General features: G+C 33.4%; 1 protein-coding gene across 1 annotated transcript in view; it reads left to right on the top strand.

Annotated features, from left to right (window-relative positions):
• LOC139523627 (hemicentin-1-like) overlaps positions 1–24,228 on the top strand; it is a 42,557-nt gene that overhangs the window by 663 nt on the left and 17,666 nt on the right. The window contains exons 2-16 of the mRNA XM_071317792.1: positions 3,117–3,271; positions 3,985–4,170; positions 5,074–5,282; positions 6,229–6,472; positions 7,563–7,871; positions 9,976–10,275; positions 10,967–11,266; positions 11,929–12,228; positions 17,181–17,480; positions 17,812–18,111; positions 19,029–19,328; positions 19,635–19,922; positions 20,373–20,558; positions 20,872–21,080; positions 22,470–22,704. Of these exons, the coding sequence (XP_071173893.1) occupies positions 3,223–3,271; positions 3,985–4,170; positions 5,074–5,282; positions 6,229–6,472; positions 7,563–7,871; positions 9,976–10,275; positions 10,967–11,266; positions 11,929–12,228; positions 17,181–17,480; positions 17,812–18,111; positions 19,029–19,328; positions 19,635–19,922; positions 20,373–20,558; positions 20,872–21,080; positions 22,470–22,704 (3,715 nt within the window). The 5' untranslated portion in view covers positions 3,117–3,222. The remainder of the gene's footprint in view (positions 1–3,116; positions 3,272–3,984; positions 4,171–5,073; positions 5,283–6,228; positions 6,473–7,562; positions 7,872–9,975; positions 10,276–10,966; positions 11,267–11,928; positions 12,229–17,180; positions 17,481–17,811; positions 18,112–19,028; positions 19,329–19,634; positions 19,923–20,372; positions 20,559–20,871; positions 21,081–22,469; positions 22,705–24,228) is intronic.

Raw genomic sequence — 24,228 nt, 5'->3', positions numbered from 1 at the left:
GAGGGGTTACGGGAACATGGGACGGCGAAAAGCACGAGTCGGTGGCGGAAACCAGTGGACGAGGGGTGTAAAAATAGCCGTTGGATATTCTCGAGACAAAAAATGATTATTTTTGTTTGGGTCTAAGGAGGAGGAAAGCAGGAGTATGATTAGAAGGAAATGGAAAAAGAGGGAGGAAAGTGGGATTCAGAGCCTTCTCTCCATCCTCTCATTATTCTCTATTCTATTTTTTTTGCAATTTATTCTGCACTTTTCTCCATTCTATTTCTATTCTTTAAACCTCATCTTTGTTCTCTTTTATATATCTGAAAATGAAACCATTTGGTTATTTTGTATTGTGGAGTACACAAATATTTACTTCTCTGTATCTTACATTTCAGCCAATATTTTTTTTTGTTCTGTACCGGAACCAAAAGATTCAGAACACTTAAATTTGCACTAACTCACACCACTCAAGTCTACTTTTATCTTATAATTCACATTATTGTTTTAGTTTCCTTTTAAATTTGTAGAACATACTTTCATATCATGTTTTCGTTATAATTTTATATTTTTTGTGATTTTATTTTGTTAGGAAAGGACTTCTCAAATGTTGTAATCATAGTTTGTGTTAAATGCCTTTTGCTTTTGTTTTTGCTTTTCAATAAAATTTGATTAAACTAAATGATTTTTTTTATTTAATTACAAAATTGGTCAAATGTAAATCTGAGAATAAAAACCATAAATTAATGACAGGATTCGTTAATTTATCCAATATAAGTCAGCATAGAACGATGACGGTGGGCACAAAAAGCATCACCAAACATGCACTTTCTCAATTACCCGTGTCTATGGTCTCATTAGCGTTGCATTTAAGGAAAATTACAGTACTACAAGTACTAATTAGAATCTGTTTCAGTTGTTTACGAAAAAGACAATTATTGTATCATGCTCAAGACCGTATAATGACCTGTAGATATATTTCGATTTAGTTAGTGTTGTATGGTTGCTGGTTCATTAATGTACATGTATGTATACCTCACATCTAGTTTTACTAAAATTATTGGCAAACCGTACAATTATTTTCAACTCGGAAAAAAGACTACTAAACACTTTAAAACAGCAACCGAAATAGGCGTGAAATCAGATATTCTTCAGTGATTTATTCAGAAATTCTTTTCCTGTGTATGATACAGTCTAACCGTTAGTCTAAAATAAGGACAGATAATGCTAGTATTGCCAATGTGAAAACTATATATTAAAGGCAAATGGACAACATATAAACAAATAGAGGTCCCCGTACGGTCTTTATATCGTTTAAGTAAGTTTGAAACAGAAAAAAAAAATGCGATCTGATTTATCCTACAGCATTTAAAATAGACATTAACCAAAGACTTGTACGCTTATACATACTATGGTGGGTTAAAAGGGTTTTGTGACCACTTTCCCCATACTTACCATCCATCCGTTTATCTGTTTGTAGCACGAGTTTTAACAACACAAAATAAGTCAAAACTATATGTCGGAGAGTACTAGAATTATCAAATAGTTGCATAGCACAAAAACATATAAACATGACGCAAGTACCGATCTCAGAGTACATTAAGTTACTGAAATACAGTTCAAAGCACAGTCATAGCAAATAAAAAAAAACATGCTTTCTCAAACTAAGATATCATTCATTATACCCCCTTCAGAGCAAGTACTAGTACAAAGACGTCATAAGCGGTCAGAGAATAGCACCTATTCCGACAATGCTATATTATAAGTATCAACAGAAAATATATCCATGTTTGTATGTTAATGATAAGATATCAATACGTCATGTTTAGTATGTATTGAAATCATTGAAGTCTTGATAACGCTATTAGAATATTCATCATGTGTTCCTAATTACTGACTGGAGACTTATAAAATACCGATTGGATAACTTATATCAAGGTCCGCAAATGAAACACAGCTAGAGCATAAAAGGGGGGGGCATTAGAGGTTTGTGATTAGAGTCAAGGTTCACATTATAGCTACAGAGGTATTCAACATACAATTAAGGAGGGAATCATTCTTTCTACACATGACATTGGTGTGACGTCCGGACCGGACGTGGCTGCGTATTTATGTATCCCACACAATTTAAATGGTAAACAGACTTTCCAAAATTCGCGGGGAAAGTCTCGATGAATAAAGTTTTATATTCAGCTTAACTTTTGTACTTCTGTGTTGAATTATTTGCAAATAATGATTTCTTTAGGGTTCAAAACTTAAATCCCTACCAAAAGTTATTCATTTTTGTTGTACTATATAAACAGCTACGTCCACTTGTATTTTATCCATCTGATGAGTTAAGCCTTTTCAACTTATTTTTATAGTTCATTCTTACGTTGTACTGTTATACCACTGTGTCACAGGTTAGGGGAAGGGTTGTGATCCTGCTAACATGATTAACCCCGCCACATCCTGTATGTATGTACCTGTCCAAAGTCAGGAGCATGTAATTCAGTGGTTGTCGTTTGTTTATGTGTTACATGTGTGTTTCGCGTTCATTTTCTACACATAAATTAGGCCGTTAGTTTTCTCGTTTGAATTGTTTTACATTGTCATTTCGGGGCCTTTAATAGCTGACTATGCGGTATGAAATTCGCTCATTGTTGAAGGCCTTACGGTGACCAATAGTTGTTAATTTCTGTGTCATTTTGGTCTCTAGTGGGGAGTTGTCTCATTGGCAATCATACCACATCTTATTTTTTTTATATCCATATATACAGCACCAAAATATTTTTAAACTACAACAGTAATGTTAAAGGTCCTCATTTAAAGGGACAGGCGTACTTTTTTAACAGGAATTAACTCCTTGATTGCATGCAAATCTTCATATCTTAAAGCACTGTTGACTATTCCAACTCCCAAATTGCTCATACCAGAAGTGTTTGCTAGGGTTACGAAAATAGATAACCTGGACATAGCAACATCGCAGTGCACAAATGTACCTACAGTATTTTATGTTCGTGTAAATGTTATTATGAATGTGACTGAAATACTTGCCACTGGAAATCATGCAAACACAAATCAAGTATATCATTCTTAATATTCAAAATTCGTTTAAAGATCAGATCCAGATAATTTGATTTTGCTTATTACAGCGTCTACAAGGTTTGGATTGATTACTGCATCAAATAATTGTTTTCTTAAATGGAGTAGTTCTACCAGCAAATGACCAAGTAACCAAATTTGAAAATATGAAATGAAATGGTGATCTCATTTGTATTAGTAGCAATACAGCTATTGGGATATCAAGGTATGTACAATAGATATGCAATTCTAGATAGTTCACACAATTTAAAACGATACATGTACAAAAATGTGAAACAACAGATGTAGTTTACAGGTTTATAGATCCAGGGGACACCATTCTAATACAAATAGATATAATCCATCTACATATTAACAAATAATCGTCTAATACAAATAGATATAATCCATCTACATATTAACAAATAATCGTTTCAAACAATTTTATTTCAAAATAAATGTCTTTACGTGAATGCAATCTAAATAACACAGAGTAGATGAGGTATTTTTTCTGAAAAGAAACCACTAAGGGCATCTCGTTGTATCTTACTCACCACGAGTGCAAAATGTGGTGGTGTTTGACCCCAGTCGGATAAAACGAAACACTTTAATATTGGAACTTGCTGCCGCTCCGTTAAACACGTTGTATTTGGAAGACATAACTGTTACCTTGTGAACAGGCACGTTAAAATACCGGCACATCTAAATGTATTGTATAAATCATTTCATTGCCGAATCACACAAAATGAAAATCAAATCATAGGTATATCTCGTATTGTTTTATATGTTCGGAAAAAAATACAAACGTCTTTTAAAATATAAGATACATGTACATATGTACACTATATAATACACTTACACACAATGTAATATATGCCATAAAAGTGGCATCTCTACATGGAAAGAGCATTTACTAATGTAATCATTTTCATATTTTAGTTCTTTGTTGTGTGGAGACGTTTCCAGACCAAATTAAGACCAATGCAGTTTGTACAAATCAAACAAGGGCGTGTACTGAGTCATGTTTACACAATCAGCTGTACTACGATGGAAATTCTACAAAGACATACGAATGTATTGATGATGATATTTGGTCTCCCCCAGTTCCAGGAAACGGTTGTCTAGGTAATACTATTACCTATTGTCTGAGTGAAAATGTTTATTTATTGTACCATTTCAACTTATCGTGCATCGATTAGAAGGACGAAGTTCTTTCTCGCACTGTACAAACATAGCATTGAGACTATAATAGTTTTTACGATATATAAAAAAAGAAGATATGTTACAAATATATGATTGCTAATTAAACAACTCTTCACAACAGAATGACACAAAAAGTAACAACTAAGATCTCCGTACAGCCTTCAACAATGAGCAAAACCCATACAGCATAGTCAGCTCTGAAAGGCCCCGAAATGACAAATGCAAAACAATTCAAGCGTCCTAATTGATGTACAAAATAATGAACGAATAAATAAAATAAGATGCACAGAAACATATGACAACTGCTGAATAACAGGCTTCTGACTTGGGACGATGATATTCTATGTACTTCTGACTTTGGACGATGATATTCTATGTACTTCTGACTTTGGACGATGGTATTCTATGGTTGACAAGATTCTTTGTACACACAGTAGCACTTAGACTCCGTAGTGAAGTTACCAGTTATTATTATTTTGATGTATTTCATTTATTTATTTCAATAAACTATATTGATTCGATGATATCCACTACCATTTATACGGTTATCAATGTTTTGAACGTTTGGGGAGAGGGATCGTTAATTCCGGAGTTAGACACATCTGAAGGTCGATAAAGGACCAACAAGTTTCGAATACGAGTTCTGAAGTAAAACGAAAAAAAAATCGAATTGAGCGATGATGTTGATACTGCCACCATTAAAACTAGACACCTAACTGAAACTTGAAAACTTGTTTACTGTAAAGTTGATACTAGTCTTCAACTGCTGAAAATTGACATGGAAATTTCTTTTTGCGATTAAGAGTATGTATTGATTTTTAATAGATCGAACACCTGCCACATTCTGGATGAGGTTTGATGTAGAGTACAAAACTACTGAAATAGCCTTGTACTGCCTGGATGCTCATCGGAAAGCCTTGGAGGACAACCGTAATATATTAGAGCAACAAGTTTCATTTTATTGCAACAATGTATTAGTCAGTGTAGGGGATATCTCTATCAACAGGACCGAGTCACGAACAAGCAGTTTCGTTGTAAGTATTTTTTTACTATTAAAACCAAATGTGATATATTATAATCAAAACAAGTGAAAACATCTAGTATATGAGATATAATAGAGAATGCATATGGTAATGAGAAATGTGGCAAAGAGACAACAATTAACCCGACAGAAATTGAAGAGGAAAAGAGCTCGGAACAATGGCAGCGAGAAAGTTCCACATGCGGGCGGGGGCTTCAGCTAGCCTAAAAAAAACGTATACTACACTGCTGCTTTTGCATAGGTACTATTTCTGTACTAAAAATATGTAGTACTGGAAATTTACTTTTAATATTCAGTACTATTTTGTTACTTTAAAATTATTGTAATATTTAGGTACCTGTATTTTACAGTACTTAATTTGTACTTGAAATTTAGGTACTACAGATTTTTGGTTACATTTTCAGCATTTTGAAAGTTTTTCTATTTGAAATCTCTTAAAATTATGATTTTCAAACATGGAATATTGAATTATTTCTGTACCAAAATATTTAGTACAAATCAAGTACTGTAAAATACAAGTACTTAAATATAACAATAATTTTAAAGTAAAGAAAAAGTACTAAATATTAAAAGTAAATTTCCAGTACTACATATTTTTAGTACAGAAATAGTACCTAATAAAAATGAGTATGCAAAAGTAGCTGTGTAGTTTAGTAAATGTTTTATTTACCGACTAACATAATTTATTGTGCGTTATCTATGAAATTCTTAAGTATTTGTAAACATGTACACCAAAAGAACTTATTATATATGCATTACCACGGTTTCCCTCTTTTCTGTATTTTATCATATGAAAAAAAGAAATTGTCCACTAAATTTCTAAATGTGTGTGACCGTTTTGTTTGCATAGGAATTCACAAAATTATTATCATCATCAGCATCATCATAATCAGCAACAGCATTTAATTTAGTAAATTTTAATATAATTTTCTTTTCAGATAACAACTGTATTTTACATAGAGATAGGAGATACATTTACAACAGAATCAAACAAAGATGCATGTTCCCTGCTTTTACAGTTGAACATTAATTCTCGGAATCTGTTGGTTTATAGTGACACTCTGGTGTGCAGCACTGGTACATCCAGTATAAACAAGACTTCAGCCAGTGTGAACTCCGATATCAGCAGCTGTCCAGAACTACATGTACTTGTAGTGGACAGCAATGGAGACGATTACTGTGGTATGTCTAGTGAATAAATCAATTTGATTAAATTCATATCCTGTTCAAAGGCTTTGCCAACAAGGATCCGACAATAGTCCAGTCTGTTTTCTGGTCTAAGACTTGTAATTATTCCATCAGCCAATAGAATTTGAGCCTTCAAATTTTTGAAAGTGCATGAATTTGCAACAAAACCAGATGATCATTTTTTTAAATTAATATGATTGTCTTTTTTTAAATTGTAGAAATAAACAAATATAACAAATAGTACGCTGAAATAAATGTAGAGTAAGTACGGTTTGGGTATGATGTAATCTGATGGTCTGTTCATTTGTCTATTGGGTTCACTGGAACAGCTTGTGTAAGAGGACAATGTCAGACTTGTTTTCACGAATAGATGTAAAACAATTTAGGATTTTGTGTTTTTGCCGGATAAATTAGTAATGGTTGCACAATGGTATGTCAACTGATCCGCTCACAAATCATTAAGCTTATTGTGTATTTTTTAACTAGGGACAGCTGACATTTGGATGTTTTTGTTCGTTGAAAAATATTGATATTCTATTCATTTTGTTGATACATGCTTGTAGTAGGAACAATACACGATGTGTGGAACGGGAGGTAACTCATGTATTTATATACTTGAATGAGTTCGAAAATATTGATGTTGAGAATCTTGTCGACTCCATCTTAAATCCTTTCTTTTTATCCTGATAGAAAATACACATTTTTGTTGTTTTTTTGGTTTTTTTTTAATCTCATCTACATCAATAGAAACTGGTCATTTTATGGCGGTCGATTTTAATTTATTTATATTTTCTGTGTATGTAAATTAGATAGCAATGTATCAATTAATTAATTACTATTAAACAGGTATAATAATAGAAATGGAAATTTGTAATACATAAAAGTTTGTTATTTTAGATTTAATTACTCAGTTATTCGTCTCCTTCTATTCCCTTACTCATTTTTACATGTATTTTGACAGGCTAAAATCATATAAATTTAAAATTATAAATAATTCTATATACGATGGATGGTAGCTAGGCGCGTACGTACATATGTACATGTATGTTAATTAGAATACTAACTATCATACAATTCATTTCAGTTATTGACACACCTGTACTTGGGGTGGAATCCTTTACATATACTGCAAATATCAGCCAGGATGTTACTTTATATTGTGAACTGCTGTTCGGAACAAAAGTTACCGGTCTATATTGGCAACAAGACAACAAAAATTTGACAGCTGCATCGTTCAGTGATAAATACAGTAGTGCTACGAAAGAAATGCCTAGTTTAACCATTCGGAATGTTACCTATGCTGATGCTGGGACATATTCTTGTCATGCTGTCAACTATGTTGGAACTGGTAGAAGTCCAGATACACAGTTAAATGTGATAGCAAGAGTAGAAGGTGATCTACTTATTTATCTTAGAATGGACATTTTCCTTATGAGCTTGCATTGTATTCCGTTATATTGTTATCCAAATATTTATATATATAATAGATATATATGAAGATGTTGTATGAATGCCAATGAGACAAGTCTCCATCCAAGTAACAATTATGCATGTTCTAAACTATGAGATACTATCAAAATCAAAAATCACAAAAAGTGCTATTATAATTCATAGAAACGTAAGCGAACACAAATGACACAATACAAATATTCAATAATATGCAATAAGTAGATTAAGAACTTTTAAAACTATTTATGTTCTGGTCATGAAAATTTTAAAAATTTAATATGCCAAGCAAACATATAAAACTGTTTCAGAAATTCAATCATTTAAATGTTTCTTCCAAGTGACATATTTACCTTAAAACAGGTAAACAACAAACCTTCTGTTTTTTATGTTTAGTTTGCTAACAAAGAGCATGATTAATATTCGTGAATTATGGTTCGTTGATTCAATCTTCTCTATTTCGACTGTGATAATGAAATAAAACATACCAAAAAGCCACACACAGGGCCGCAACTAGGGTGCGAATTCAGGGGTGGCAGGGGTTTGGGGGCCACCGATTGAGGCCCCCAAGAGAGGGGGTTGGGGCGCAGCCCCCCGCCGATTTTTTTCTCTCAGTCATTGGCTAAAAATGACCTGTTTCCTTTCGATTTCCTTACTTTAAGAAACCGGCATCAGTATTGCTTGAACCTGGAAGCAACTTTTATGCAAAAACAAGCTGAGATTGCTGTTCGGGGTGAGCCAAGGCTCCGTCTTGAAGGCCGTACTTGGACCTATAATTGTTAACATTAAATACATTGTGACCGCGGATTTTTTTCTCAACTGATATGGCTAAAAATTACCCGTTTTCCTTCGATTTCTTTACTTTAAGAAAGATCAGTTTTGCTGGATCCTTGGAGCAATTTTCATGCAAACAATTATTATCTGTATTTAAAGATATTTTGTAGAACCTGGTAAGTTCAAAAAACATATAAAGCAAGATTATAGAACGCAAGATAATTTTTTTTATCGAGGATCTTGAATTTCAATATTGTTGAAAGCTGAACAGACACTACAACCAGGGACTTTCTATATTAGTATAAACTTAGTATAGAAAGTTCCTGCTACAACGAATGGGAGTGTTTACCTACTAAGGCATTGACCATAATGTTCTCGTACGATCGGCAGACTTAAAAAACGATCCAACAGCTAATTCAGCAGGTAACGAATTTCCGATATCTTAAAAGATTCCCAATACAAAAGAAACTCCCTCTGCTTAATTGAGCCCCCAAATAAATGTGAACAGTTTTTATTCAAAATTATCGAAAGCAACGTTTCATATGTGTTCTCGTACGAATACTGACCCCCTCAATACTGAACAACAGACAGACGGCCACAAGAAAAAAAATCCAAAAAAACAAATACTAAAACAGTTCACTTTCGATCAAAAATCCGAAAACTGATGACAGACATATCACGTATCATGATAACACTGTTAAAACTGTAAACTTGTGTTGTTTATAATATGACTAAAGTTCTTCGTGTACATATTGTCAATATTTTATTTTATTACTTCAAAAAAATATTTTGGTGTAGAAAATTCAGGGCAGAACTGCCTCCCCTGCCTCATAGGTAGTTACGGCCCTGACACAGTCTTCGAATAAAGAGCATACTGTCGTACGAAGAAATTCCATAACACCAAAATGCAATACCTTCTCCATTCAATTTTAGGTTTGGAATAATTTGGCATCTTCTTATTAATCTTATCCTTCCAGAACACCTGATATGACCTCCGGTTTCTTGTCAGGGTTTTTGTTGTTCTGTCTTTAGTTTTCTATATGTTGTGCTTTGTATATTGTTGTTTGTTTTTTTTGTTTTTTTTCGATTATTTTTTTGCCATGCTGTTGTCATTTTTTTAACGACGAGTTCGAATGTCCCTTTGGTATTTTTCGCCTCTCTATTCGAAGTAAGAACAGTGTTCACCAAACGATTTGTTTTACTGCATATCAAAGTAGGTATGCCATTTCGTTACTGCTATCTAAAAATGAATATCATTACACTGTAATTGTTTTCAGATATTCCTGATGTCCAAATTCCGGAACCTAATTACTATGTCACTGCTGGCAATAATGTCACAATCAACTGCTCTGTTTCTGCTTTCCCATTTGTACATGTGGTTGAATGGACACGAAATATTTCCGGAATGATTGAACTTATTTCACCCGATGATCAAGAATTCCAGGGAAGTTCTACATCATCACCTTCATTGACTATTCTGTTTGCTGATTTGGCCGATGATGGAGTATACACTTGTACGGCTACTAACGCTGCAGGTACTGGAAGGAGTTCGCCTACATCACTGCATGTATTGGGAGGTAAGATTGAATTAGCATTATGCAATATAAACTTGTAGACGATAAAGTTTGCATTGAAATTGGGATCATTAGAATACAAATATTTTTGAATCAATTATAAGTTCTAAACTCTCTGTAGTTAGCATCCACTGATTATGTTTGATCAAATACAATCAAATAATTTATATTTGCTACCAATTTAACATCAAATAGATAAGTTTTAGTATTTTGGGAAGTTTAATATGGACTTTTAAAATGATTTTTTTTTTAAATGTATACATAACCCCCTCATATATACACCAGACGATTGATTGATCGAATGGTAGCTTTATTGATTGTTGTTTCACGCGGCGGGAGAACTCGATAGGCATTGCATTGCCGTCTTCAGAAAAATGCAGAAAAAATCAAAAATCAATGAATAAAAAATGACTGTATTTTTTTTTAATTAAAAGGTTAAGATGCCTTAACATATGAGTATAATGCATTGTTACATATGAATTTATCTTTGTTTAATCATATACAACCTACCAAGATGTGAATTTGTGAATGTTAGCTATATATGTATTATATACATACATTCTTATACGTACGTTCTTGCAATTGCTTGACTTGTTTTTCACATTTTTCATTTCGGGCACCTTTTATAGCCGACTATACGGTTTGGGTTTTCGTTTACGTGAATTGTTATGATTGTATAGACTTTATTGTTTAGATAAACCAACTGTACAGATCACCAAGGAATCATATACACCAGTACTAGGTAATAATGTTACCATCAAATGTAACTACAGTTCCGATCCACCAGCGACAAGTGTACAATGGAAATACAATGATTCAGGAAGTTTCACTGATATCAACTTAGACAAGGATAAATATTCTGGGAGTACAACACTAGAACCATCACTATCGATCTTCAATATAAGTTTTGGCGAAACTGGAGAATACATATGCGCTGTTGTTAATTATCTTGGTACAGGATCCAGCTCTCCTGTTACCGTACAAGTTGTTGGAGGTATGATCATATAAGTATCACACAATAGACCAGAATCTAACAGATTGGTGCGGGATTTTCTCGCTGTGTTGAAGGCCCATTGGTGTCTTTCGGCTGTTGTCTGGCGTTTTGGTCGGTTTGTTTTGACTTTGACACATTCCCCATTTCCATTTCCAATCTAAAAATTATGAATTCACTCTTTGTAGTCCGTTACATAATAGTAATACAAAAGTTGACACAACATAAAACTGAGGGTTCGGGTTCGGAAATAAAACAGCGAAAAGATATTAACATGAGGTAAATTCATTTGGTAATTTTAAAATTAAAGTGGTTCTAAAGGGTTGAAAAAGTGGAACATCAAGTTGGACCGATAACTCGACTTTTTATAGTTAAGACTGAAAATAAAACTAATTCCTTACACATTTCGTGCATCGGAATCGCAGGTTAATCTTCATAAAAAGGTTTCAAAAGTAATCCTTCTCTTTTTTCGATTTTTAGGAAAACATTTGGCCAGCAATGGTACATGTTAATGTTATATCTATATTTTCAGGTTGATATTTTTCTTTTCTGTAACTTTGCTTTATTGACATGCTGATCTTGAATTGTTTGTTTTTAAATGGGTTTTTTTATGTTACATTGTAACTTTAAGTCTATTATCTTTAATATCGGCTTGTTCTTTACAGATCCACCGACTGTTAATGCTTCACCACACTTGTATTCAATTATACTTGGAACTAATCTAACAATGAACTGTAACGTTAGTGGAGTACCTGCGCCGCATTATGTTTCTTGGCTGCGCAATGAAACTTCGGGAATGGCGTATATTCAGTCTAATGGCGTAAAGTATGACGGGGGAATCCTAACATCACCATCGCTCACAATTTATAATGTTGAGGACACGGATGAAGGCTGGTATACATGTTTTAGTACAAACTTGGCGGGTAGTAACTACAGCGAACCTGTATACCTCAATATTTCAGGAGGTAATAGTATATTGTGATGAACTTAAACAGATCGATAGGATCGCGAAAGTTAACATCTCTATAACTATATGTTATTGATTTGCACAATATCACCGTGTAGAACGCCACATGCGGGGTGTCGGCTATGTTTGACACGGGGTGGCAATTTCGAAGCGAAAAAAAACTGTCAAAGTAAGTTCAAGTATCAAAATTTCTTTATTTAGAATTCTTAGTACCATATAATGTACTGCACGGAAGGAACTGAAACGCAATCTATTTCCTGCAAGCACAATCAGTCGTTTTCAGTGCTCTGTTTTCTCAAACACCTCTCCCTAGTTTTCCGTGTTGCAGATTTTGAGGCTTTATATGCAAATTTCTGGATAAAAACTACTTTAGACGACTTCCCTCTGCATCATTTATATAGAATTGAATTCCTTTTATTGAATTTAACCAAACACAGCTTCATACTTGAAATAATTGGTTTTAAAACTAGTTATTCATCAAAATATAAAGTGTCGCTCGGGGTGTCAGATTTTGCATCTCAAGGGGTAGGGGCTTCCAATAAAAAACGAATAGATTTGCAGATAAATCATGTAAATCGGTCTTTATCTTATACTTTTTAATTCAAACACATCTGCTATATTATGATAACAAATAAAAAACTGAAAATACTTCATTTTTGTCGAGCCTGCAACTTTTGTTGCAGAAAGCTCGGCATAGGGATAGTGATCTGGCGGCGGCGGCGGCGGCGGCTACGGCGACGGCGTTAGCTAACTTTTTAAAAGCTTTATATTTTAGAAGGTAGAAGACCTGGACGCTTCATACTTTGTATATAGATGCCTCATGTTACGAACTTTTCGTCAGTCACATGTCCAATGTCCTTGACCTCATTTTCATGGTTCAGTGACTACTTGAAAAAAAAGTTAAGATTTTTTGTAATGTTAAATTCTCTCTTATTATAAGTAGTTGGACAACTATATTTGGTATGTGCGTACCTTGCAAGGTCCTCATGCCCGTCAGACAGTTTTCACTTGACCTAACCTCATTTCATGGATCAGTGAACAAGGTTAAGTTTTGGTGGTCAAGTCCATATCTCAGATACTATAAGCAATAGGTCTTGTATATTCGGTGTATGGAAGGACTGTAAGGTGTACATGTCCAACTGGCAGGTGTCATCTGACCTTGACCTCATTTTCATGATTCAGTGGTTATAGTTAAGTTTTTGTGTTTGGTCTGTTTTTCTTATACTATATGCAATAGGTCTACTATATTTGGTGTATGGAATGATTGTAAGGTGTACATGTCTAGCTGACAGGTGTCATCTGACCTTGACCTCATTTTCATGGTTCAGTGGTCAAAGTTAAGTTTTTGAGTTTTGGTCTATTTTTCTAATACTTTATGCATTTGGTCAACTATATTAGGTGTATGGAAATATTTTATGATCTATAAGTCTGTTACGCAGGTTTTATTTGACCTTGACCTCATTTTCACGGTCCATTGCTAAGTGTTAAGTGTTTGTGTTTTGGTCTGTTTTTCTTAATTTATAAGCAATAAGTCAACTATATTTGTTGTATTGAAGAATTGTTAGCTGTACATGTCTGCCTGGCATGGTTCATCTGACCTTGACCTCATTTTCATGGTTCATTGATCAATGTTTCGTTTTCTTGGTTGATGTTGAGTTTATGTGACAGTTGAAATAAAGCTTTATATTTAGGTCTATCAACATAATAATAATGATTAGTAAAGAAGGCGAGACATTTCAGCGTGTGCACTCTTGTTCCTGTTTTTTAGTCATATAAGACCTGTGCTTTTGATTTCATAAATAGTAGAAAATGACTCAAAATATTTTGTTTTGAAGCTAAACAATTATCCCTTTTCCTTTCCAGTCACTATCATGATCAGATGAAATGTCACAGTTGTGGCTCAAAGCACCGAAACATGGGTGAAAATCATAGAGCAGACCTCCATATAAGATTTTGCCGAAGCCAACAACAGTCAAACTCTATCATTGGCATCAAAGGTCTTCATCAGGTTCCTCTCAAAAGCGCTTGTGCATGCTGCAAAACCACTCACTCCGAAACTAAATCGATTACTCTCTCAAATGAAACACTCACCGGCATCTTTATCATCAAATGACAATACTGCTTCAAGGAGACCTGAAGCCGATGACACTCTACTCTCAACAATTTTAAAAAGCGATTCAAAATCTTAAAAAACTTTATATGGCTGTTGATTTTCTATCTTTTATCCGAATGGTGAAAGCAAATAAATATCCTTTCGAGAATATTTCTCTTCGACTTTTCTTTAGGACGGTCAGATGTATGTCAAAAAGAATAACATCGGAACTATGGTATCGGGAAACAACTAAGAGGTTTTGGAAAACTGGCTACAGACTTTTTTACGGTAAATTTTTATATTTTATGGGTGGACCAAAAAGTATTGGATACATTACCGGAAACTTGTGTTAGCGCGGAATGGGCGGTCCCCAAGATGCAGGAATTAATTTTGCAGTTCCAAGCCAAAAGATACTATCAGACCTAGACCTCATCGCCATAGACATTCATATCCCAAAGTGTGACCTCATCGCCAAGGACTTTGATATCCCAAAGTGCTTTAGATATCTTGGTTCTAACGTTCTCCAGCATTCTTTATCCTGTATTGAATATGTTACGTAACCAACAAAATTATGAGTTTATGTTATGTGCTGACGGTTTTGAAGATGGAATATATTCAAGGAAAGAAAAACAATATTAGAAGACCAAATAAATACAAAGCAAACAATTATTGGGTATAGACAAGTTTTTGGAACTTTTCTTTGTGAAAGAGCACACGCAGCACTTAAAGATTTAGGTCTACGATTAAAAGACCACAAAGAGCTCACCATCCGCCAAAAAAAATGATCTTTAAAATGTGAAGGAATGGCGGGTGACAATTGGCATCAATCGAGATTTGTGTTTTTGATCAGTGTTTCATTGTTTCAGCTAACGGAACTTGGTGGAAATTGCCTTTCTTGTGTCAACTCGGTTTTGCTAGTGCCAGTGACATATTTGGAACACAATCACATTATGTTAATGAAAGCACAGTAGACAGCCTCATGGAACATGATGAAATGTTTCAATGTTAGAACCAAGATATATTAAACAGAGGTCAGCCGTTAGGATACTAAGTACCAAGGTCCATGGCGATGAAGTCTGATAGTATCTTTTGACTTGGAACTGCAAAACTTATTTCTTCCTCTTGGGGGTCGGCCATTCTCCGCTCACCTAAGCTTTCTGTTATGTGTTCAATACTTTTTGGTCCACCTATTACATTTACCATTTGGACAAAAGTTAGGAAATCAGCAGCTAAATTGATATTTTTCAAGATTTTGAATCGCTGTTTTGAAATAGTTAAGAAAAGTAGTGTCATCCTTTTCATGTCTCCTTGAATTGTATTGCCATTGGATGATAAAGATGCCGGTGAGTGTTTTAATGAAGAGAGGAACCGAATTCGTTTTGGAGTGAAAGCTTTTTGCGGTGTGCACGTGCGCTTTCGAGAAGAGCCTGATGATGAACTTTGATGGAGTTTGACTGTTGGAAAGTGTTGGTGGCTTCGGCTAAATTTTATATGGAGGTCTGCTCTGTGATTTTCCACCATGTTTCGGTGCATTGAGCCACATGCAGTCGTTATTTTTTTCTGACCATGATAGTAACTGCAAAGGGAAAAAAAATCATTTTCCAGCAGTAAACAAATATTTTTACTCTTTATGAAATCAAAAGTACATGTCTTATATGACTAAAAAAACCCAGGCAAAATGAAGTACTTTTAGTTTTTAATATGTTTTCATAATATAGAAGATGTGTTTGAATTAAAAAAATGTATCAGATAAAGACTGATTTACATGATTCATATGCAAATCTATTCGTTTTTTATTGGAAGCCTGCCTCTACCCCTTGAGATGCAAAATCTGACACCCCGAGCGACACTTTATATTTTGATGAAAAACTAGTTTTAAAAACCATTAATTTTAAGCATTAAGCTGGTATTTGGTTAAATTCAATAAAAGGAATTCAATTCTATATAAATGATGCAGAGGGAAGTCGTCTAAAGTAGTTTTTTATCCAGAAATTTGCATATGAAGCCTCAAAATCTGCAACACGGAAAACTAGGGAGAGTTGTTTGAGAAAACAGAGCACTGAAAACGACTGATTGTACTTGCAGGAAATAGATTGTGTTTCAGTTCCTTCCGTGCAGTACATTATATGGTACTAAGAATTCTAAATAAAGAAATTTTGATACTTGAACTTACTTTGACAGTTTTTTTTCGCTTCGAAATTGCCACCCCGTGTCAAACATAGCCGACACCCCGCATGTGGCGTTCTACACGGTGAATATGGAGCTGCAAATAAAATTCAGCAATTAATACAAGTCATATTTTGACTAATTTATATTCTATTAAAGTCAAGAATTATTACTTTTATTTCATTCAGAACCAACTTACATTAACAGTGAGATTATATGGAACATATGGTTGTAACCAATTAAATAAACATGGTTTTTTTTGCAAATGCATTTCAACGGTGGCGATGAAAAAAGAAACATTACTTATGATGATAAAAAACATTGAAAGTTTTTTGTTTACTTTATCATAGATTTGTTAATCTGTGATAGAAAAAAGTAAAATAATCAAAATACTGAACTCCGAAGAAAATTCAAAACAGAAAGTCCCTATCAAAAGCTCAAACACATTGGACAGATGGATAACAACTATCATATTCCTACGTACAGATGTCATATCGAAACTTACATCGGATGCCAAGACAAATACCAGAAATATCATATTTAAATACTTAAGGTAATAATAACATGAAATATCGGCCCTCTGGTTGTTGACGATCTATATACAGGATACTATACAGATGTTACCATGCATTGTCCACTACAGGCCATTTTCATACCTTTTGTCAAATAATTCATTACTGTTTACATTTCAGATGAGCCACATGTCAGAATAGGATCATACGAATATACTGTGATTTATGGTAGCAATGTTACTATGGAGTGTTTCATCTCATCTCACCCAATCTATATATCAGTCCTTTGGCAACATAATACGACTGGATCCCTGGCCGATGTTGATACTGATGAAATAAGTGTAAAGGGTGGAACCGTATTGCAGCCGTCTTTATTTTTGACACGTGTTAACTTTACACATCAAGGGTTATATCGGTGTAGTGCAACGAATCAAGTCGGAACTGGCTACAGCAACTTTACAAGTTTGATAGTCATAGGAGGTATATTTAACAAAGGTTTCTTTATCAATTGATGATACCATAATTCCTTGTCTCTACTGAATTGATATTTTTTTCTCTATCTATTTTTTTTTCTATGGTATAGTTTTGAGTTGAATTGAGATTTGGTTGATATGAAGTCCCAGTCGTTTTTAACATTTCTTTTTAAATATTACTGCACTGAAAAGATGTGATGAAAATAATATATATTTAAGGTAGTATGAATATTGACACACTATTTAAAACTTACCCTGCCTAAACATTAAACACATCAAATTTCTTCAAAACACCATTCAGTAATTTAAAGAATGGCTGCTTGGTTTTTTTTCTTCAGATATTCCAACCATCCATGTGCTAAAGTCTTCATACGACGTAATAGTCACAAGTAATATCACAATTGCATGTAATATAAGTGCGACACCAAATGTTACAAGTGTTGTGTGGCAAAAAGGTTCAACCAATGAAACAACAGATATTGGAATTGATCAAGTGAAATATAGTGGTGGAACTGTTGATGATCCATCACTGACCATTTTGCATTTAGAAAATGACGACGCAGGCTGGTTCACTTGTACTGCAGAAAATTTAGTTGGTATTGGAACTAGTGATCATATTTATGTTAATATTACCGGAGGTAAGTTGTATGTTGCACATTTCAATTCCTTCTTGAAAGTTTTTCAAAGTTACTGATAATATGAAAATAAAAACATGTGGTATGATTGCCAATGAGACAACTATCCACCAAAGTTTAAATGAAGTGGATGTAAACATTCGCAATAATAGTCAAACGTACGGTATTCAACAATAAGTAAACCCAATACCACATATTTGGCTATAAAAGAATATAAAAAAGTGTAGTTGGGCGACATGAAACAACTTATTGAGAAAACTAACGGCCTAAATTATAATAAAATATGATAAAAACAAATATAACAGACTGGAACCAACGACAACCACTGAACAACAGGCTCCTCGCTGGGTACTGGCACATGCAGAATGTGGCGGGGTAGATATGTTTGCGAGCACCAAACCCTCTCCTAACATGGGACAGAGGTGTAACATTATCACGCTCAACGGAACGGACTCGGTTAAAACGTCTATAAAAGGAAGAAAAAGGTAAATTGAAAGTAATTATCCACAACTGATTGGTATATTTGTATAATGATATGATCATTAGATTAAAAGCTTAGCTTCTATATAATAGGTATTTCTAAATACTTAAGGAACATGAGTATTTACTGTTAATTAACAGAGACATACTATATTTCAAGTAACACGCAGTAGCAAAATTATATATCAAAATATGTGTTGGTGGTAAAAAGTAAAATAAAGTAAAATCTTAACTCCGAGGAAAATTCAAAACAGAAAGTCCCTAATGAAATGGCAAAATCAAAAGCTCAAACATGCACATCAAAGGAATAGGTAACAAATGTCATATTCCTGACTTGGTACAGGCATTTTCTTTTTGTAGAAACAGTAAGTTATGTCTTCAGAATATTGTTTCATTATTTGTTTATTGTTTATATCATTATTTCAATTTATTCTGTTCAGACATACCGATGATAACTATACTAGAGAGTTCATACGACGTTATTCTTGGAGAAAATGTAACAATTGCCTGCGAGATAAGCTCACATCCACCACCAACGAAGGTTTCTTGGCAACGTATAGTTACTGGAGAATTTACACCAATAACAATAGAAGGTGTTAGGTACAGTGGTAGTAGTTTAGCCAACCCATCTTTAACAATAAGCTTTGTAAAATTTGAAGATGACGGAGAATACATCTGTGTTGTTGATAACTTTGTTGGGGAAGGTAAAAGCAATTTGACGATCCTACATGTTATTGGAGGTAAGCCACTTGATAAATTACATATTTGCTTAATTCAGAATTTTACATTTTGTGTAATTTATATACAGTAGTCATTTTGTTAACTTGTAGAATTGACAAAAACTTAACAAGTAAAATCGAAAGCTCAAACACATTAAACGAATGGATAACTACTGTCGTATTCCTGACTGGGTACAGGCATTTTCTGTATACGTTTATCTTTGTTAGAATCTGACTCTACTTGGTAATTAATGGAGGTGCCTTAGAGTTTGTAGGTAATGTTTGAAATGATACTAGAATATTGTTTTAATTTGGTCTATTTTACAGATCCGCCTGCTGTATCTGTGAGTTCAACATTATATGACGTAGTAGAAGACGACAATGTTACCTTGCAATGTAATACTTCTGGTATCCCGGATGTCCAATCCGTATCTTGGCATTTAAACCTTACAGCTAATAATAATATTCAGAACATGATAAGATACCAAACTGCATTAGAATCGTCTTTAGCAATTGTAAGCGCAGCATTGAATGATGCAGGCTTGTATACATGTACTGCAACAAACCTAGCTGGGACAACTCGCGGTGTACCAATACAATTAAATGTTGATGAAAGTAAGTAAGAATATAGCAAATGGTATGATACGTATTCAAGTTGACAAAGAAATGCTTTTTAACCGGATTTTTGTGACAAAAATGTCGGTTATTGATTTGGGGATTAACGGGGGGCGGTCGGGCTGACAATCTCTAAGTGTAGAGTAGATTTTTAATTATATATTCATTCAGTATTGTCGTTGATACAAATGTATATAATGCATAGTTATGCAGTGGAAATAGAAGCGTCGTGTCGCTAAATATACTTTATCCTCATATACAATCATATTTCGATAAAAGTTTATAGACAGAAGTGACATTGAATTCGGTTTATTGCCGCTTAACACACGAAATAAATCATACTGTTGTATATTAGTTGATGGTGGACACTGACAGACTCAAATACTTTATCTTCAAATAAACTTGAAAATATCTTGAATGTAATCAATGATCTATTTTGTCTCGTTTCAGAATGTACGAAGTATGTTCCAGATGTAAGCCATTCTGTTATAGATTGCACGTTTACCAATAATACCGGTACTTGTGAAATCAAGTGTAACAGTGGCTTTATGTTCAGAGATGGTAGTGACAGCAAAATATATAAATGCACAGGACGAAACCAATGGGTACCACCTCTGCCTATGCCAACATGTCTAGGTACGTTGTGAACAATGTCACAAGAGACTGTTCTGTGAAAAAAGTTATTTAAATGACGATAACAGTTGGACTATTTTTGCTTATTTTATCTATTTTGTTAGTTTTAAAAGGGTAATATTGAATTTCATCGAGATAAATAATAGGACATGTATGGTACACGTAATTTATTTATTGTACTTAAAATGATACCTTATCAAGAATTTACCATAATATTTTGTAACGTTGTAATTATGGAAAAGAAACTTTCTACATGTCTTTTAAATAAGAAAAAGTATATGTCTATGTTCTAACATAATTTATTGTGATTTTGTAGAAACAGCTCCATCTACTTACACTCTTGTAGTAAACATTAAATACAGATCAACTGGTATTGCATTATTCTGCAAGACGGCACACAATCAAGCCATTATTAATAACTATGATACAATCATTCAGCAGATTTCAGTATATTGTAATAACGAGTTTGTAACAGTTGGACCAATAGCAATTAACAGCACCAATTCAACGACGTCTAGTTTTGATGTAAGGTTTATATATCGATAGAGATAAGGGGATACCATTTGTTAAGACAGATGATTGGATGCTCTTCGGATGCAGTAAAGTACTGTTTAGTTATTGTTATTGAACAGTTCAAAATATTCATTGTATTGTCTTGTTCTGTTTGTGGTCCAAAAACTCTGACACAGCTACTTTAGTACAAGTAATCTTGATGTACAGTTCTAAAGATGCGTATCAAATGTGCATATGTATTGCTGTAAATTAACTGTACAGCTGTAAAGCTGTATATAAACTGTAGATCTGTAAAGATGCATATAAACTGTACATCTGTTAAGCTGTATATAAAAGAGGGACGAAAGATACCAAAGGCACAGTCAAACTCATAAATCGAAAATAAAGTGACAACGCCATGGCTTAAAATGAAAAGACAAACAGACAAAAAATAGTACACATGACACAACATAGAAAACTAAAGAATAAACAACACGAACCCCACCAAAAACTAGGGGTGATTCAGGTGCTCCGGAAGGGTAAGCAGATCCTGCTCCACATGTGGCACCCGTCGAGTTGCTAATGTGATAACAAATCCGGTAAATAGTTTAATTCGGTAGGTCACATTCATGAAAGGGAAGGGGATTGTAATTACGACATAAACTGTACTTCTGTAAAACTGTATATAAACTGTACAATTGTAAAGCTGTATATAAACTGCAACTCTGTAAAAATGTACATTAACTGCATATTTTTAATACTATATAAGATAAACATATAAATTCTACCACTGCATCTTGTGTGATACGATATATATCCACAGTTAATATACAGTTCTACATATGTACAGTTTATATACAGCTTTACAGATGCACAGTTCATATACAGCTTTATAGATGTAGTTTATATACAGCTTTACAGCTCTACAGTTTATATACAGTTTTAGAGATGTACAGTTGATATACAGCTTTACAGGTGTACAGTTTAGATACAGCTTTACAGATGTACATTTGATATGCATCTTTAGAACTGTACATCAAAATTACTTTTACTAAAGTAGCTGTGTATACTATCACATTGGTACATGCCTAAATATATTCTTATCCTGCAATACGTTTTATTCTAGACGTTAGCTAAACCAATTAAGTGTTATGAACTATATAGATATGACAGAATAAATGTTACCTTCGTGATTTAGATGTTATCCTCAATCGGTAATTTGTACTAACTTAGTAAATTAAAATTAAATTGAGACGTCTAAATTGACAACATGTATATTTAGCCACCTCATAATTTCTCGTCACAAAACTTATGCTATCTTTGATTTGATCTTTATTTTACACAGTACTTATACTTAAATCATAACGGCCAAACTCTTATGTTATATAGTTTACCAAATGCCATAATATTTTTATGTTCTAGATCACAACAACATATTTCATTGTTGTCGGCGACTCGTCAACACCAAAGACAACAACTGATGCATGTGGACTGTTGATAGATAACAATATTAAGAAAAGTGACTTCTTCGTCTACGGTAGTAGCTTACAATGTGACAATGAAGAATCTACCATCACAAAAACAGACGGAATTGTAGTTAGCAAAGAGTCAATATGTCCTGTTGGCTTTTCACTCATTGATGGAACAAATATATGCAGTAAGTTTTTGAATTTTAATTTTGGTATGACGTTTGAGCCAATCATTTTCTATCTTGTCTATCTAGAGAATTCTTTTCTTGTTCACTGTTTTTTTTTTTATGGATACATTTGAAAAATGACTTATAGTCTAAAACGGTCATTTTGATCTTAAAATCATCAAGTGAAGTCCATTTTAAGACTTATCCACTGCAGTAAATTTATTGCTGTTCAAATATTTTGTTATTGGTTAATTAATGACTGTTCAATAGTTATCAGTTTGATGTTGAATACAAATATCATATATTGAAGAGTCTGAACATAGACTTATGTCAACGTAATTGACCACAAGCGAATTGTTTGAACAATTTTTGAATAACTGTAGCAGATAGGTCTGAAAATTAGCTGAATAAAAGACCGAGAATAATTTAATAATCTATTGACCAGCCTTTTAAAAGTGTTTGGTTCAAAATGACCGTATTATTTCAAAATTTATTTACTAGTGATGTTCGGTCCATTCATTTCACTTTTCTTCCGGTTGCAGTAAAATATAGCTGACCGCCTGTGCAGAACATATTCATCAAATTTTTATGTTGACACCTTTATTAATAAAACGAATTTTTGTAAACACAAGACAAATTGGCAACAAAATTAAAATTTGCAAAGGTAAACCATTATATGTCAAACTACGGTCTTCATATTTGTCTGCATATATTCACAATGGACATTTGTACGTTATGGTAAAATAAAATTTAAAAGAACTATTACTACAAACAGCAATTCTAAAAATAATATGACGTGTAGCTTTACTTATAACATTGCGTATAGTTTGAAAAATATTTACTGCTTTGATTGGTGCCAGAATTAACACTTTATTTATCTTATATAAGAATTAACAGTTCATGCATCAAAAATGTATTCATCTATGTACCAAACAAACAACATGAGTAATGCATAGAAACACATAAATGAATGATTTTTTAGATGATTTGAGATCAGCTAATATACTAGTATAAGGAGTACAAATGTGGGTTCAAATTATTATCATTAGTGCTTTCGACTATTGAAACATTTTCTTTATTTGGGGGATAGTAGTTGTGAATATGTGTTTTCCTCGTATAAGAAAGGTGTGGAAGGGGTTTAATCATTTATCAACAGTAAATATACAGTTCAGGACGTTTCGAATAAAGTATGAATCATCTTTTACAAACAGCAGTACTTAAACAAAAAAGAGATAAATCAATCATCCTGAAATAATACCCGGGAAATACAAATATTGTACACTAGAATAGATATTACATCTTGAACATTTAAAAGAATGATTTACGACAAGAAATGCAATAATCTATTTAAATTAGACGAATGTTGTTTATTAATCATATATAAATTTTACTGTTCCTTGGTTTGAAAGAAAAAAAGTGAAATCACATAAATACGGAACTCCGGAGAAAATTCACAACAGAAAGTTCCTAATCAAATGAGAAAAATCAAAAGCTCAAAGTAACTTAACACATTAAACGAATGATTAACAACAGTCATATTCCTGA

The sequence above is a fragment of the Mytilus edulis genome, chromosome 5 (genome assembly GCF_963676685.1).
Source record: "Mytilus edulis chromosome 5, xbMytEdul2.2, whole genome shotgun sequence".
Taxonomy (NCBI): domain Eukaryota; kingdom Metazoa; phylum Mollusca; class Bivalvia; order Mytilida; family Mytilidae; genus Mytilus; species Mytilus edulis.
The sequence above is the reverse complement of the archived record's forward strand: the minus strand, read 5'-3'. Positions and strand labels throughout refer to the sequence as shown.